We start from the raw sequence: 16,536 nt of genomic DNA, 5'->3' as shown, positions 1-16,536 counted from the left end.
CAGCAGCTTGCATCTAAAGCCGCTGTGCATAGCCTTACAACTCTTTTCCCTCCTGCAAGCTTTTCCATTGCCCAGGGGTTACAGCTTGCCCCATGGCACCCATATAGGATGCAATAAGTGCAGCAGAATGCATGGCATTGGGCATGTACTGAGCAAGTCAGGGGCAGAGTCCAGGTCTTGAGGACTTTTGGCCCCTTTTCCCACTGCCAAGGGCAGTGCAATGGCAAGCTGTGCAGCAGTTTCGCAGCACAGCTGGAAACCAGCAACCTTAGTGTAATCAGGGCTGGGCTGATCCCAGAGGAGGCAAAAGTCCAAGGGAGTGATCGATTGTACTGCATGCATGACACAGGGCTGGGCTGCCCCTCCCCCCCTCACCAGCCCCAGAAACCCCAATAGCGTTCCCTCTCAAGGTGTCCCCTCGCAGGGCTCCCCGGTTGAGCACTGGGACAGCTCCTGGCGCAAGCCGCTGATGGAAAAGCAAAGCGCCAGAACCTGCCATGCGCTGGCTTCCTGCCCCAAGGCCCCCGTGGGAGGAGTGACAGCGGGGGTGGGTAGGCTGTTCCCCGCCATACGCCATAAATCCAGGCTGCGCTGGTCGCGGCAAAGCGTCGGAGGGCAGCATGGCGAGGCGGGTGGCCATCATCGGTGGGGGCAGCTGTGGGCTGTGCGCCATCAAAGCCTGCCTGGATGAAGGGCTGGAGCCCGTCTGCTTCGAGAGAAGTGGGGACATCGGAGGGCTATGGAGGTTTGAGGTAAGCTGTGCCGGCTGCAGGCTCTGTGTTGTAGCTGTCACCAGGGGAAAGCAGCCATGGTGGGATTGTGGAGCAAGGGCTGAACACACATCTGCCCCCCATCCCAGAGGGTCCTGGGGACCCTCGCTGGCAGCAGAACTCCCCCAGCCCTATTGCAAGGCAGTGACCTGCCATAGGGCAGGCCATCAGGATTCTGAGCCCCATGCCTGCAGGAGAAGCCTGAGGAGGGCCGCGCCAGCATCTACCGCTCCGTTATCATCAACACTTCCAAGGAGATGATGTGCTTCAGCGACTTCCCCATCCCCGACGACTTCCCCAACTACATGCACCACTCCAAGGTCATGGAGTACTTCCGCATGTACGCGCGGCGCTTTGACCTGCTCCGCCACATCCGCTTCAGGGTGAGCGCCGGGGGCCAGGGGGCAGCACGGGGACGGGGCCACAGGGACGCTGACATCTGCTCCCCCCACCCAGACCAGTGTGCGCCGCGTGGCCAAGTGCCCTGACTTCGCCACCACGGGCCGCTGGGAGGTGGAGACCGAGAGCGAGGGCAAGCAGGAGTCAGCCATCTTCGATGCCGTGATGGTGTGCACCGGGCACCATTGTGAAGCACACCTCCCGCTGCACACCTTCCCTGGTATGCTGCCGTGTGCCCCTGCCATGAAAGAGCCCAGGAAGCTCCAATGTTGTTGTCCCCATTCTCCTCTTTGCTTTTCTTCCCAGTCCCATGCGTTTCCCTGCTGAGTTCAACCCCCTGATGGGTCTGGCAGAGCTCCTCAAGGATCTTGCTTCATTCTTTGGAGGCAGCCCTCCAACCCAGGCTGGGGAAGCACAGCATTCCTCCTCCCTCCCCACAGGCATTGAGAAGTTTAAGGGCCGCTATCTCCACAGCCGTGACTACAAGGATCCCCAGGAGTTCATGGACAAGAGGGTCGTTGTCATTGGGATTGGGAATTCAGGGTCAGACCTGGCCGTGGAGATCAGCCAAGCGGCCAAGCAGGTGAGCAGCAGCAGGGGGGGGTCACCAGAGGCAGGGCATCCTAAGGACACCCCCATGCCAAGGTGTCTCCTCAGGACTGTCCTTGGTGTCCCCGTGACTATCACACCAATAAGGAAACAACTTTCTTCCTCACCCAGGTCTTCCTCAGCACCCGCCGAGGTGCATGGGTCTTGAACCGCGTAGGACAGCAGGGCTACCCCATAGACACCATCATCACCACTCGCATGAAGATAATCTTGAAGTATCTGCTGACCGCCTCCGTAGCAAGCGACTACACAGAGAAGCAGCTGAACATGAGATTTGACCACATAAACTACGGCCTGAAGCCAAAGCACAGGTGCCAGCAAACACATGCTCCAACCATGTCTATTTCTGGGGCTAAGCATCCTCAGAGCAGGATGCTGCAGAGACACCTCAGTACCCTGATGGCTCCTTCTGTCCTCCAGGGTCCTTGACCAGCACCCAACTATCAATGACGACCTGCCCAACCGCATCATTTCGGGCAGGGTGCTGGTGAAGCCGAACATCAAGCAGTTCACAGAAACATCTGCCATTTTTGAAGATGGCACTAAGGAAGACATAGATGCTGTAGTCTTTGCCACTGGGTACAGTTTCTCCTTCCCCTTCCTTGAGGGCTACGTGAAGGTGGTGGAGAACCAGGTCTCTCTCTACAAGTTTATGTTCCCTGTTGACTTGGAGAAGCCGACGTTGGCTTTCATTGGCTACATCCAGCCTCTGGGAGCCATCATGCCCATCGCAGAGATGCAGAGTCGCTGGGCCACCCGTGTCTTCAAGGGTAAGTGAGACAAACTGTCCCCTGAGACTGCAGCTCTGGAACCTGGTCAGATGGTGTCCAGCCATCTGCCTCCTATGCCTTTGGTACTGCAGCCCCCTCACACAGCGCTCTTCTCCCCAGGGCTGAACAAACTGCCACCCAGGCACAACATGGAAGCTGACATCAAGCACAAGAAAGAGGAGATGGCCAAGCGGTAAGGCCCCACCAGGACCCAACTGGGATGGGGCAGCAGCCTGTGAGGGCTTCTAGTGGGTCTCATGGCCACGTCCCACCAGAAAGCAGGGTCCAGCCCGCTGTTCCTGCCCACAGGTACGTGACCAGCCGGCGGCACACCATCCAGGTGGACTACATTCCCTACATGGACGAGCTCGCCAGCGAGCTGGGTGCCAAGCCCAACCTGCTGTTGCTCTTCCTCACTGACCCCAAGCTGGCAATGGAGGTGCTGCTGGGGCCCTGCACGCCCTACCAGTACCGCCTGCGTGGCCCAGGCGCATGGCAGGGTGCCCGGGCAGCCATCATGTCCCAGCACCAGCGCATTATTCAACCCCTGAAGACACGGCATGTGGAGCAGCACACCTCCACCATGCCATTCCTCCTCAAGCTGGCTGGGGCCCTGGCAGTCTTCGCTGTCATCTTTACCTACCTGTAGGCTGCTGCACTCTGCCTGGTGGGGTTGGTAATGCTTGGGGGGCTACACAATCCCACAGCAGTCATGCCCCTCACATCAAGGGAACTCTCCGCTTGTTGGCACAGCCCCACACAATGAGTGTACTGCACCAGACCCTCCCAGGTGGGGCAGACCCAAAAAGTACCCTGTGGCAACCCTGGGATGAAGGAAAAATTCTTTCTCATGTGGGGGAATGCCCTGTCCTGTTTAGGTATTGCTGTTGGCTGAGCATAGGCCCTTCTGTCATCTGTAATTCCAACCTGCTTCCACTGATTATATTCATATGGTTTCTACATAGCAAAGGTATAGCAAAGTTTCTAATCAGATTAAAGTGTTTTCAACAAACCAGGTGCCTGTCCTGTTACTCACATTCCCCTGTGTGCTGAGAATACACATGGGATGGGGTCTGCATGCATGCACACACATGCATACATCTGCAGCAAAGCAGTCTTGCCTGCGGTACATGCAGCTGGAACAGATCCCAGGGATCACATCAGCAAGATCATTCCCATCCCTGTAACACACACGTAGCCCCCCAGAGGACAGCAACTGGGGACATGCATTGGGGACCTGGAGCAGTGCTAGCTATTCCAGGCTGCCATGCACCAAGGCTGGCACTCATGCCTGGAGCATGCCCTCTGTTTTGTTTTTCACATAGTGATGCTAAAATTTGGAGCATGGCCACATCTCAGCCCCCACACCCAGGAAGTTGCTGGGGCAGGCTTCAGCATCATTACGTGCTTAGAGAAAATAATGAGCCCTTTGCGAAGGGCGGGCAGGAACCTGTAGATCATGTCTAGATGAAACATCTCGCGATGCCTCAGTTGACCTCAGCCATCCACGCTGAGAAACAGGGACACCCAGCACAGCTGAGCGGCACCAACCGCGTCCCTCCTGTGCCACTCACCAGACTCAGTGACCTCCTGCGTGCCCAGCGGCACAGCCTCCCCTGCCACCACTGCTGTCTCTGCTGCCAGACATGGCTGCCCAGAGAGTAGCCATCATCGGTGCTGGCGCCTCCGGCTTGTGTGCCCTGAAATGCTGCCTGGACGAAGGGCTGACCCCCACCTGCTTCGAGAGGAGTGGGGACATCGGGGGGCTGTGGCGATTCGAGGTAAGCACCATGCTGTACCGAGCTGCCCTAGGCAGCAGCACAGACAGGATCGCTTACTGGCAGCTAATGAAGCACTGCTGGGAGACCCCCTTGGCGCAGACTGGGATGCTGGCAGTGCAGGACTGGTCCTGCCCAAGAAGCCACTGCTGGGGCTAGCTGTCAGCTGAGGCTTGCTTTCCTGCCTCAGGGTGAATGTTTCCCATCCCTTCCTTCCCAGCCCGTCCTGATCCCACCCATCCCCACTGGTCCCACCTGCCTCCCTCCCCCACCCCTGCAGGTGCCCCACTGCCGATGGCATTACCTTCCTATCCTTCCCAGCCCCTTTTTTCTACGAACGTCCTGGCTGCTCCTCATCCTTTACCTCTCCTACCTCCTACACATAGGCACAGGTTGCTGCCTTTGTTTTCCTTGCCAAGGGAAAGCCCCAGAGCTTGTTTCTGCATTCGCCAAGCGATGCCACTGTCTCTTCTTCCCAAGAAGAGCCAACCTGACATGCTCTGCTGCCCTGCCCAGCCTTGCAGTGAGCAGGACAGCTGGGAAATGCTAAACAGTGCTAGCATGGGGTTTGGAGCTGCCTGGCTAACACAATGGTGGCTTTGCCCATTGATGGAGCAGAGTTAATGCATGGGAGCCAGAGGCTGAGCTGCTGGTGCAGATATCAGAACTGAGCTGAGCTGATACAATGGCTCAGTCTTGTGGGACTGATGGGATAGTCATAGCACAGGTAGGTTTGGGACCGCCACATGTTCCCCTTGCCACCACTGAGCCATGCCCCATGCCTGCAGGAGAAGCCTGAGGAGGGCCGCGCCAGCATCTACCGCTCCGTCATCATCAACACTTCCAAGGAGATGATGTGCTTCAGCGACTTCCCCATCCCCGACGACTTCCCCAACTACATGCACCACTCCAAGATCATGGAGTACTTCCGCATGTACGCGCGGCGCTTCGACCTGCTCCGCCACATCCGCTTCAGGGTGAGCGCCGGGGGCCAGGGGGCAGCACGGGGACGGGGCCACAGGGACACTGACATCTGCTCCCCCCACCCAGACCAGTGTGCGCCGCGTGGCCAAGCGCCCTGACTTCGCCACCACGGGCCGCTGGGAGGTGGAGACCGAGAGCGAGGGCAAGCAGGAGTCAGCCATCTTCGATGCCGTGATGGTGTGCACCGGGCACCATTGTGAAGCACACCTCCCGCTGCACACCTTCCCTGGTATGCTGCCGTGTGCCCCTGCTCCAGGAATCCTCTTCCCCAAGACTCTTCACAGCCCTGTCCCTTCTGGCTGAGCCCTGATCCCCACCTGTGGTTGCTCCCTTCATGTCAAAAACCTCAAAACCTCAAAAACCTCAAAAGCCAAGCAGGGTGCTGAGGGTGACACCAATCATCTCCCAGGCTGGAGATGCCACCACCTCCCTGGGCACCATCCCTAGGCAGTTCCCACTGGGCTCAGCCTGCTCCCAGAGCACATACCTAGCCCAAGAAAAGGACAGCCACCCCTACTCTCTCTTGCAGGAGTAGACAAGTTTGAAGGCTGGTACCTGCACAGCCGGGACTACAAGAGCCCGCAGGCCTTTGCGGAGAAGCGGGTCATTGTGGTCGGCACCGGGAACTCGGGCATCGACATCGCGGTGGAGCTGAGCCACACAGCCAAGCAGGTGATGTCCCAAGACAACCAGGCTCAGCATGCCTCTGCTCCTTGCTCCCAGCCTGTTTTTACTCCCAGACCATGCAGGTCCGTCTGAGTTTGGGCCAGCACTGCAGTTCAGATTAAATGTCCCTTCTCACTTCTACCAGGTGTTTCTCAGCACCAAGCGTGGGACATGGGTGATGCACCGGGTGGCAGAAGGTGGGTACCCCTTTGACTTCTCCTACCTCAGCCGCTTCACCCAGCTCCTCCAAAGCATGCTGCCCCTCTCTGTGAGCAACTTCATGGTGGAGAGGAAACTCAACATGCGCTTTGACCATGCTCTCTATGGTCTGAAGCCAAAACACCGGTGAGTGTTTGTGGCAGCGTTACGGGGTCCTGCCTGCATCCAGCCCTGCATGAGCTCTGTTTGTTCTCTCCAGGGTCTTCAACCAGCACTTGACCATCAACGATGACCTGCCCAACTGCATCATTTCGGGCAGGGTGCTGGTGAAGCCGAACATCAAGCAGTTCACAGAAACATCTGCCATTTTTGAGGATGGCACTAAGGAAGACATAGATGCTGTAGTCTTTGCCACTGGGTACAGCTTCTCCTTCCCCTTCCTTGAGGATTCTGTGAAGGTGATGGAGAATCAGGTCCCCCTCTACAAGTTTATGTTCCCAGCTGACTTGGAGAAGCCGACGTTGGCTTTCATTGGCTACATCCAGCCTCTGGGAGCCATCATGCCCATCGCAGAGATGCAGAGTCGCTGGGCCACCCGTGTCTTCAAGGGTAAGTGAGGCAGGCAGGGAATTTATTTCCTTGCCTGTGCCTCTCTTGCCCATGTTTCTTTGCCCAAAGGCTTTCCTGCGCCACAGATGCCATGCTGGGTGCCGAGGGGCATGTTTGCCGAGAGCAGAGCTCTCTCTCCTTCTCCTTCTTCCGTAGGTCTGCACAAGCTGCCACCAGCCAGCACCATGCTGGCAGACATTGCACAAACCAAGGACAAAATAGCCAAGCGGTAAGGGCCCTGTGGGTCACTAACCCTGCCACCACCTCCTCAATGCACACACACTGAGCCAGCCCGCTGTTCCTGCCCACAGGTACGTGGCCAGCCGGCGGCACACTATCCAGGTGGATTACATTCCCTACATGGACGAGCTCGCCAGCCAGCTGGGTGCCAAGCCCAACCTGCTGTTGCTCTTCCTCACTGACCCCAAGCTGGCAAAGGAGGTGCTGCTGGGGCCCTGCACGCCCTACCAGTACCGCCTGCGTGGCCCAGGCGCATGGCAGGGTGCCCGGGCGGCCATCCTGTCCCAGCACCAGCGTGTTGACCAGCCCCTGCGAGGCACGGCCAGGCACCCAGTGCCACGCTGCAGCTCTGTGCCACACATCTTCAAGGTCTTCTTCAGCCTCGGACTGATCGTGGCCACGCTCATCTACGTCTCACTGTCCCCTTAGCCCCAGTGAAGGGGGCTGCTGGACATTGCCTTCCTCTCCTTGGGGTGTCGGTGCTATTGGGAAGGGCTCAAAAAGCTCTGCTGGATGCGGGGTGGCATGGGGAATTCTTTCCCTGAGGAAAAAGGCAATAAAGCTCGTCCCCGTTCTCCGGGGTGAAGGGCCAGGCTCTGGTCCGTCCTCACGGATCCCCGCACCGCGCACACATTGCACAAGACAGAAGTACTCGCGCCACCCACAGCAAAGATGGCCGCCCCTCCCGGAAGTCACACCGCCCTCAAACAAAATGGTCGCCCGGTACCATAGAGAGCAGCGCGGGGGCGGGCCAGAGCGCCCCGCAGAGGCTGGCGGTGGCGGCGGCCGCCATTTTGATCGGAGGCGGAGAGCGGGGCGGCGGCGGCGGCGGCGGCGGGCAGGTGGGGCTGCGACCGAGGCTGGGCCGTGGGGCTGCGCTACCACCGTGTGCGCTGGGGTCGGGGCGGCGGCTGGGTGTCGCGGCTGGGTAGGCCGCGGAGGGGACGGGAGCGGACGGGCGTCCGCAGGGGGGGTGGGGCTGGCAAGGTGCTGCCGGGGTGGCGTTGCAGCGGGTGACACTGGTTGATGGCGCTGCCATGGGTGTAGTACGGTTGGTGGCACTGCAGCGGGTGACGGTACAGTTGGTGATGCTATGATGGGTAACGCTGTAGTTGGTGACACTGTGATGGGTGGCACTGGGTTGGATGATGCTGCAGTGGGTGACAGCTGCCCTGACCCTGCAGGCTTGGCCATCCCCAGCTCGGGCTGCAGCCAGGGACACTGAGGGCTTAAGAAATACTTCAGTAATTGCCCCATAATTGTCCAAAGCCAGGCTTTGGCTGGCGGCCTCACCTGGAACTCATAACACATAACTTGATCTTCTAAACAAATCCCTAAATGTCACAACAAAGTGGATGAAGCAAGGCCAGCTGTCCTCCCACCATCCCTGCAAAACAAAGCTGGGCAGGGGGCAAGAGCCCCAGCCCACCTTGGTTGCTGACATCTGCTTGGAGCCTGACAGCTCCATGTAACCCACGGTAGCTTTGTTGTTTGGTCCAGGAGGCCAGGTGCAACATGGCCAGCTCCCCCTGCCTGGCTTTCTGCAAGCAGGATGGCACAGCAGTGGTCTCATCCCGATGTATCGCCCAATGCTGGACAGACATGCAGCCCTGGAGTCTGGTGTGACAAGCACACCTCCTTGCTGTGCTGTTGCTGAGCCTTCTGCACACACTGCACAGTACTCCTTGCCTTGGCCACGCTCCAGCCTGGGCGATTCCACTCGGCTACTTTCAGCACTGTTGCCTCTGCCAGGCATGAAGCTCTGCTCCTCTGCCCGCAGGCTCAGGGAAACTTGTTGGGAGCTGTTAAGCAGCTGCTACTTTCACTCTCCGGCTGTTTTCTTGCTGTATGTAGCGTTTTTTTTCTGTGCAGGCTGTGGGATTTTGAAAGAGGCTCTGTTCGTGCCAAGCGACAATTTGCCACTGAAGGGTGGCTTTATTTTTCTCATCAGCCCCTCTACTTGTGTAGGATGCAGTCTAACTCATGTTTGTTTTAGGGTATAACAATTACCAGCTTAACTATCACGATGGCTCATAAGGGTATGCCTATAATTAGTTCAAGCTGTCTTGCTTGTTAAATTCCCCTTCGGCTCCCAAACTTGGCATTGGGAATGAACTTTGGGCCTTTTTTAGGATTGCTGTCACTCTGTCCTGGCAAAAGGCAGTGGGAAGCAGTACCCTCACTCCCCCTTCACTGCTGGAGCCCATGGGTGTAGACACACTGCTGCCTTCTCCTTCTCACAGGGGCTGCTGAGCTGTCATGGGAAACACCACCAGTGAGCGAGTGTCTGGTGAGCGCCATGGCTCCAAGTCCCACCGCTCCGACAGCTCTGGAGGTGCCCATCACACAAAGGAGCACCCACACAAGATCATGGTGGGCAGCACAGATGACCCCAGTGTTTTCAGCTCCCACGACTCCAAGGTAGGGGCTGGCTGCTGCCTTTGTTGTCCTCACATTGGGTGCTGGGTGGTGTTCCAGAGGGGGCTGTGCGGCTGTGCTGGGCTGAGGCTGCTTTCAAGGAGAGGATTTTTGGTGAGAGGGCTGTAGCACCTGGTAAAGAGCAGCGCTGTGTTTAATTCAAACTAAATGGGCAGGATATCAGGGTGCTGGGGTACTGCTTTCATAGCAAGAGCCAGGCTGAGCTGCAATACAAGAGAAGCATCTCTTGGGATGTATGAGCGGAGCTGCTTGCCTAGCCTGAGGTTGCTGTTGTCTGGGATGTGCAAATGGAGGTAATGGCAAATGAAACGGCTCTGGTGTTCTCTGCTCAGATTCCTGGGGACAAGGAGTTTGTTTCATGGCAGCCGGACCTGGAAGAGTCAGTGAAGCCATCCCAGCAGGCTCGCCCCACTGTCATCCGCTGGGCTGATGGGGGCAAAGAGGTCTTCATCTCTGGATCTTTCAACAACTGGAGCACCAAAATCCCACTCATCAAGAGGTAGCTAGCCCCTTGGGTCAGCCCATATTCTCCATCCATCACAGGGAGCATTTCTCTCAGAGCCATTTGCTGTTCCTTTTACCCACCTGGCTTCTCACAGTTCATCATGCCCAAGCTAGAGGTGTGAACACAAATATGCAGTCAGCATCCTGCCTGGGTGGTGCTGCAGTGGTGGGGAGAAATTGTGAAACAGGGGACAGGACAGGATGGGCCTCCTTGCTTTCCCAATTGCATGCCACACAGCAGTCATTCTGGCAGCAGAGCCCTGCCCAGGTATGCTGCAGTTTTCTGAAGCTTGGTGGCCTATCTCCTTGTCTACGTTGCTGCTAGAGGGAGTTTAGTTGTTCCTCACATGTCTTCTTCCCATAGTAATGTTCTCGTTGTTCTGCTGTACACCTGTGTTTTCTGTGGAAACACTGTGTAGGACTGGGCATAATCCCAGGAAATACCTAGAATGGGATTATCTCAATTGCAGACTTCAGAGGCACTTCCTGCTTCCATCCTGCAGTACCAGCACAGGTTTAGATTTGTTGTCCACTCGCCCTGTCCAGTGTGTCTTGCACATGACATCTGTCATGCCAGCTTCCCCAGAGCATGTGGGGCAGGGCTGCAAGCTGAGCTCCTGTTCACCTTGTGCCCTGATTGGACCAGATGATGTTAGTGTTTTTTTCCAACCCTAATGAGTATATGATTCTATGGACCCTGAGGGATCTGAGTCATACTTAGGCTCTGGACACTCACACCTGCTCTGGCCATGCCTTGAGTGATGAGCAGTCCTAACCCAGTACGTGGGTGTTTGGGTCAAGGGGGCAGGCAGTGCATGACAAAGTGCTGTTCTCTGGGACCCCATGGAGAGGCAGCATCCAAAGCATCACTGCAGTAATGGTGTTGTACATCTGTTTTCTCTGCACAGCCACAATGACTTTGTCGCTATCCTAGACCTCCCAGAAGGAGAGCACCAGTACAAATTTTTTGTGGATGGCCAGTGGGTCCATGATCCATCCGAGGTAACTCTCAAAGCTTTATCACTGCAAATCTTGTCCTCTTTGGGGCCCAAAACGTGATGTAAACATAGCAGAAGAGAAGTATGAAGAGCAGAGAATATCTGCCAATGCAAAAGGGGAACCTCCATCTCATGAATCCACTCAGAGGCTGGTTCTTTTGGGCTTAGATATGCTGTGTGGGGACAAGCTGTATGGGGGAATGTGGGGGAACGTCAGGGATGTATTGGGTGGCAGTGAGATACCAGTAAGCTTTAAATGCACATTCTGAATTGGAAAGACAAGCCACAGGCCAGCATTCACTGCAGGTTCTTCTCCCAGCTGCATCACACAGGAGCAGCATGGGAAGGAGATGATGCTTACCCATCGGCATGCAGCAGGAAAGATGAAAGTAGGAGGTAATAGGAGCCTGGGAGTAAGGGGAAATCTCCCAGGGCAAGCAGCAGAGATCTGCAAACGCTAGAGCTAAACTCTTGCCACCTGTGCTCTGAGGTAATGGCATAACAGTGGCAGCTCAGGCTGGGACGAGCTCAGAAGCACGAGTATGCTTCAACTGAGGCTGTATGTAGGAAGCTTCTTACCTTAGTTCTTTCCAGCCCGTGGTCACCAGCCAGATGGGGACGATTAACAATCTGATTCATGTCAAGAAGTCTGACTTTGAGGTGTTTGACGCTTTAAAAGTGGATTCCCTGGAGAGCTCAGAAACCTCAGGTCGGGGTGAGTTTTTGTGGCATTACAGCTTTGCATGTGCTATTTTCCATCTCCTACTCTGAGACTCACTGCTATGGGGACAAACAGCTCCCCTTAGAGGTGTGGGCCCATACACACAGAGAGATTAATGTTTGGCAGCAGGTCCTGCCCATGTCCTCAGCAGCTTCCAGCTGAGACATTGTCTCCAAGGAGGCTGTGCTGGTGTAACCTGTTCTGTGTTAGCATGGTCCCAGAGCAGGGCTGGTGCCTTCCTGCAGCTGAGATGGCCATTACAGACCAGTGAACACAGGGAACATCTCTCCTTTCTGTCTGCTAAACTGTGAGTAAGTCATCTGATCTGGGGTAGAAGCTAAGTGGATCTAAAAAGCTAAGTAAGGATCCAGGCTATTTTCAGCAGCTGCTCTTGGTTTTCACACCAAGGCTATTTGTACAATTGCTAGCACACCAGAAACCTCTCTCCACTCATGTTACATCAGCAGGTTGAGTTACCACATGGATGCTGGCAGTGCTGGCTTGGTAAGCAGTGCTGGCAGGTAGTCCAGTCATGTTTCAGTCCAGGGTGCTCTGAGTGCAGCCTGCCCTCCATGCTCCAAGTCCTATCTCAGGTACAGCCTCAGTTCCAGGCCGTTGCCTAGTCCAAAAAGAAGCCATCAAACAGCATCTCCAAAGAGGTGGACCCTTCAGGGTGCTGGCTGTTCCAAAATGAGCAGTTCAGATGTGGCTGGGAGATGCAATCTGTCCAGCTTACAGACCACAAGCTCCTGAGATCCCTTACACAGGCTGAGCACCTCATAAATCTAGACTTCCCCTTCTGTGCCCTCTGAGTCAGGCAGTTGTGCAGATGTGCTGCTTGCTGTGTCCCTGCATCCTTGTGTCCACTGCAATGGTGGCAGGCCGCTTGGAACAGGCAGGTAGTACACTCAGTAGTGCTGGGAGTTGTGTGCAGGAGTCTTGGGGTGGATACCACGGGGTGCCTGTGTTGTGTCTATGCATGTGCCACCTTACAGGCATTCTTGGATATGCCCACAGCTTGCCTGGCTGCTTATTCTGCTGTGAAAAGTCTGATCTGTTACTATACGATACATGGCTAAGGGAAAACTGAGGTCTGAAGACCTTTCTGAAACAGAACAAGCCACCTTCTGTTCCCTAGATGCTGTGGCTTCTAAACATGATGAGCCTGTACTGCTGCCCTACTACATGCTGACCCAGTCTTCTCAGTACTAGTTGCAGACTGGGCTCATGGAATCCTTCAATGTCTGAAAGACCCTGCTGGGTTCTTCTCAGCATCCTTGGAGCTCATCTGTGATTTAGCCATCTTATACCACCTCCTGTCTCTTTCCTTTAGACTTATCAAGTTCCCCACCCGGACCTTATGGCCAAGAGATGTATGTGTACCGGCCTGAGGAACGCTTCAAATCCCCTCCCATCCTCCCGCCTCACCTCCTCCAGGTCATCCTCAACAAGGACACCAATATCTCGGTGGGTACCAGCACACGGCTGCATACAGAGAGCAACGTAGAGGCCAGAAGGGGAGTCCTGTCTGCAAGAAGCCTGCTCAGCCCTTAGCTGGTGCCTGGCCCTTGCTCTTTGCTGGAAAAAGCATCGATTTTCTCATTAACCACTCTTCCTAGTGCTGAGCCAAACTCTGTTGATGTTCTGAACAGCCACCCAGCAGCTCAGATTGTCTGAGATGGCAGCTCTTTGCTTCTCATGCTGGGGGGTCAGGGTTCTGCTATTCTCCTCTGATGCTTCTCTTGTCCTAGTGTGACCCGGCCCTACTGCCCGAACCCAACCACGTCATGCTCAATCACCTCTACGCGCTCTCCATCAAGGTAAGGGCAGACCCCAGCAACCACAGACTGGGGAAGGGGGAGCAACTGTGGCTCCCAGAGGCCTGCAGGTCATAGAACCTGGACAGCCCTGGGGTGGTGATGGTGGCACAGAGGTCCAAGGAGTCACCTGGGGATTGCTTGGCTGCCTTTATAAATGTGGCATGTGCAGGGGTGTGGGTGGTGGTGACCTTCTTACAGCCCCCAGTTCCCTGTAGCTGCCTTCTCACAGCATGGTGGAGCTGGGCAGCCTGTTGCTCTTCTGTCACAAACCAGCTCCCTCCCTTGCTCTTCCCCAGCTCCCTGTCATGGGTGGTGGGTGGTTCTTGCTGGCTGTGCCAGTCCCCCAAGCCCATAGAGCAGCAAGGGCCTCTTCTCCCAGCTGCCTGGGGGTACCCTGCAGCACTGAGCTCCCCAACCCCTGCAGCTGGTGCTTTGCCTCTCACAGGACGGCGTAATGGTGCTCAGTGCCACACACCGCTACAAGAAGAAGTACGTCACCACGCTGCTGTACAAACCTATCTGAGCCGGGGCCTTGCCCACCCCCCACGCAGGACACGAAATGCCACTTTGTCTGCACATGCTGGGCCACAGGACTGTGTGAGGACTGGCTGCTGGATCCAGCCTCCAACCCGGGGGGGGGTGCAGCCCCCAGTGATGAGTGCAGGCCTGCTGGGGCCATCCTGCTGTCCCATTATACTGGTGTGGTTTGATTTAACTCTTGGTTTCTGCCCACCTGCAGCTCCCCTTGGCTTCAGTGAGTCCCTGGGGCTGCTTTGCTGCTCACGGAACAGCCTTTCCTCACTCTTGACATGGAAAGGGCTTCACTGCCCCTCTGCTCTAGACTGTGATGGCCCTGAGGCTGTCCTGGCACTGTCTGCAGGCCAGCAGCAAAGTGTCCTTTTGCTGCGCTGGTAATAAGCCTCCAAGACCACGTCCCTGGAAGGTTGGGGAGCCTTAGCCTGCTGCTGTCCCCTGTCCCTTAGCCCTGTCTGTCCTGTTCCTTGTACTCCCCAGCTTCAAGGAGAGCTCTTGGCCACAGCTCTCTACCACGTTCAGTGCTGAGTCAGCAGGAAGGAGGGCACAGCTGGATGCACCATGCTTACCTGCTGCCAGGACAGCACCATCAAGGACTGAACATCTGCCCCGTCACCACCATCGGGTGCTTCTGGTGGGCCTGGGGAGAGCGGAGCAAGGCAGATACCCCAGGACCCCAGCTACACCATCTGCTGCTGTAGCAGTGCCATGTGACAGGGTTTTCTCTATTTATTACAGTATTTATTGTTCTCTGTGCTGCAGGCCTGGTGTTGGAGGGGTGCTTGGGAACAGCGAGACCATTGTGCCACAGTCCACCCCTGGGAAGTTCAGCACGGAGCTGCTCCCTGGGACAGCCGCTAGGTCCCTAGGAGGCTACAGGAGGGGGCACAGCAGGGATAGGCGTGCTGCAAACACTAGGACCCGAAGGAAACCTTTATTGGGGACCCTCAGGCCACTGAACAGAACGTGTCATTTCTTACATCTTTCTCCCATGCTGGGGCCTTGACATGACCAGGGAGGGCCCAGAAACACAGCTCCAATATCTATACCTCTCTCTGTATATATATACATACATCCATGAGCGGGGGTGGGTATGCAGCAAGGTTACACATGAGACTGAGTCCCAGGGCAAGAGGTGCTTGGGCTGGAGGGCCATGGCACCCCACTCTGAGCACAGTGGGAGGAAGGGGGCAAGCAGTGAAGCATGGGGCAGGCAAAGCCCAAGCCAGCTGCTGCAATACCAAGAAAAGGCAGGTGAAGGGCGCACAAAGTCCCCAGACCCACTAACTGCAGTGCCTGGGACAGTGCTGGGCACCCCTGAACCCTGTCCACTCCAGCCTTCCAGCGTGGGCCATTGTGTGGCCAGGGACATTGCTCCCATTGTTCAACCCGAGGCTCACGCAACAGGCAGGGCTTGCTGGGCCTTCACCTGGTGAGAGAGCATGCACAGCAGTGAGGGCTTGGCTGGAACTGTTGTGCTCCAGGGACAGGGATGCAAAGAGTGAGGGCAGCCTGCAGGATTCACATCAATGCATCCTAGGCTCACCTCACCCTCTGTTGTCTGCCATCTGAGCCCAGCCCCAGATGAGGCCCAGAAACCTTCACCAGGGCATACAGCCCTGTCCAGGGCAAACTCACCTCCAGGTTTGTCCTGGCCTTGTGCAGCACATTGTGAGTCCTGGTCACTGTGAGGGATAGAGGTACAGAGTCAGTGAGGTTCCTGTGCCACAGGGTGACCCCAGGTACAAGGGTACCAGGGGACCAGCGCAGCTGTGCCACATACACTGGCTGACTATGAACTGCTCCATGCTGTCCTTGAGCTGGGCCATGCTGTGGAGCTGCTTGGCTGTACTCTGCAGAGCATCCTCCCTCTTGGAGAGCTGGGCACGCAGTGCTGTGATCTCACTCTGTAACGCCTGCTCCTGGGATAAGACATATGCTGTGAGCAGTGAGCATCTGGCCTGCTCACCTTGCTGGCTCCCAATGGTGCTCACCTTGCCCTGGTGCTGAGCAGGGCCAACAGGCAGCACGGTGCTCCAGAAGGCAGTGAGAAGTGAGGCACACTCCTCCAGGACACGGTGCAGGGTGCTGGCACTGCCCCAGAGATGCCCTGCACCTACACATCCTGGGACCTGTGGGAAAAAGGTGCGGGAGCAGGTGCTGCTGAAGCACCTCCGTCCCCCTCCCCTGCTATGGGGACTGTGCTGCAAGGATCCAGCCGTAAATCACCCAATCAGCACCTGCACCTGGTAGCAGCCTGGTATGCCCACAGCCACGGAACAGATGGAGTAAGTGGCAGATCCCTGCTTATTGCAGGCCCCCAGCCCATCCTGCCCGCCCTGTACCTCCTTTCCTGCGCTGGACAGCCCGAGTGCTGGGCGTGTCAGGCATGTCAACTCGTGGGCCAGCGCCTTCCCCTCCAGGATGCGTTGCTCCAAGGAACGGTAGGTGTCCATGCACCCAACAACATGAGCCCCCACCGGTCCCTTGCTCTTCTTCACTGGAAGGTTGGCCCTACACGGCTCTGTAGGGAAAG

General features: G+C 56.6%; 3 protein-coding genes across 10 annotated transcripts in view; 2 read left to right on the top strand and 1 right to left on the bottom strand.

Annotated features, from left to right (window-relative positions):
* The first annotated feature begins 585 nt into the window (after positions 1-585).
* Positions 586-7,623, top strand: LOC125693080 (flavin-containing monooxygenase 5-like). Of its 3 annotated transcripts, XM_048944528.1 has the most exons (9): positions 586-752; positions 965-1,153; positions 1,227-1,389; positions 1,610-1,752; positions 1,890-2,089; positions 2,199-2,548; positions 2,669-2,741; positions 2,858-2,987; positions 7,186-7,428. In XM_048944528.1, exons 1-9 carry the CDS (start codon positions 621-623, stop codon positions 7,411-7,413), a joined length of 1,608 nt encoding a protein of 535 aa, XP_048800485.1. In that variant the 5' UTR covers positions 586-620; the 3' UTR covers positions 7,414-7,428. The 3 variants fall into 3 exon arrangements, with proteins under 3 accessions (XP_048800485.1, XP_048800486.1, XP_048800487.1); XM_048944529.1 differs by lacking the exon at positions 7,186-7,428 and having other exon boundaries at positions 587-752; positions 2,858-3,563; XM_048944530.1 differs by lacking the exons at positions 586-752; positions 965-1,153; positions 1,227-1,389; ... (3 more) ...; positions 2,669-2,741; positions 2,858-2,987 and adding exons at positions 3,197-4,329; positions 5,115-5,303; positions 5,377-5,539; ... (2 more) ...; positions 6,395-6,744; positions 6,901-6,973 and having other exon boundaries at positions 7,056-7,623.
* Positions 7,624-7,730: 107 nt separating this feature from the next.
* On the top strand, positions 7,731-14,755 carry PRKAB2 (protein kinase AMP-activated non-catalytic subunit beta 2). Of its 3 annotated transcripts, XM_048944538.1 has the most exons (8): positions 7,731-7,826; positions 9,228-9,405; positions 9,756-9,922; positions 10,836-10,929; positions 11,520-11,640; positions 12,980-13,113; positions 13,398-13,466; positions 13,912-14,755. In XM_048944538.1, the coding sequence occupies exons 2-8, from the start codon at positions 9,244-9,246 to the stop codon at positions 13,987-13,989; spliced, it is 825 nt and encodes a 274-aa protein (XP_048800495.1). In that variant the 5' UTR covers positions 7,731-7,826; positions 9,228-9,243; the 3' UTR covers positions 13,990-14,755. The 3 variants fall into 3 exon arrangements, with proteins under 3 accessions (XP_048800495.1, XP_048800496.1, XP_048800494.1); XM_048944539.1 differs by lacking the exon at positions 7,731-7,826 and having other exon boundaries at positions 9,095-9,405; positions 11,520-11,634; XM_048944537.1 differs by lacking the exon at positions 7,731-7,826 and having other exon boundaries at positions 9,097-9,405.
* A 127-nt stretch (positions 14,756-14,882) lies between these two features.
* Positions 14,883-16,536, bottom strand: part of LOC125693075 (phosphodiesterase 4D interacting protein) — a 29,381-nt gene continuing 27,727 nt past the window's right edge. For all 4 annotated transcript variants that reach the window (XM_048944512.1, XM_048944513.1, XM_048944509.1 and 1 more), the window contains 5 exons: positions 16,346-16,524; positions 15,995-16,132; positions 15,784-15,922; positions 15,639-15,685; positions 14,883-15,429 (listed from right to left, as the gene is read on the bottom strand). In XM_048944512.1, coding sequence (XP_048800469.1) covers positions 15,397-15,429; positions 15,639-15,685; positions 15,784-15,922; positions 15,995-16,132; positions 16,346-16,524 — 536 coding nt within the window. In that variant the 3' untranslated portion in view covers positions 14,883-15,396. The remainder of the gene's footprint in view (positions 15,430-15,638; positions 15,686-15,783; positions 15,923-15,994; positions 16,133-16,345; positions 16,525-16,536) is intronic.

This window comes from Lagopus muta, chromosome 5 (assembly GCF_023343835.1).
Source record: "Lagopus muta isolate bLagMut1 chromosome 5, bLagMut1 primary, whole genome shotgun sequence".
NCBI lineage: Eukaryota > Metazoa > Chordata > Aves > Galliformes > Phasianidae > Lagopus > Lagopus muta.
The sequence above is the reverse complement of the archived record's forward strand: the minus strand, read 5'-3'. Positions and strand labels throughout refer to the sequence as shown.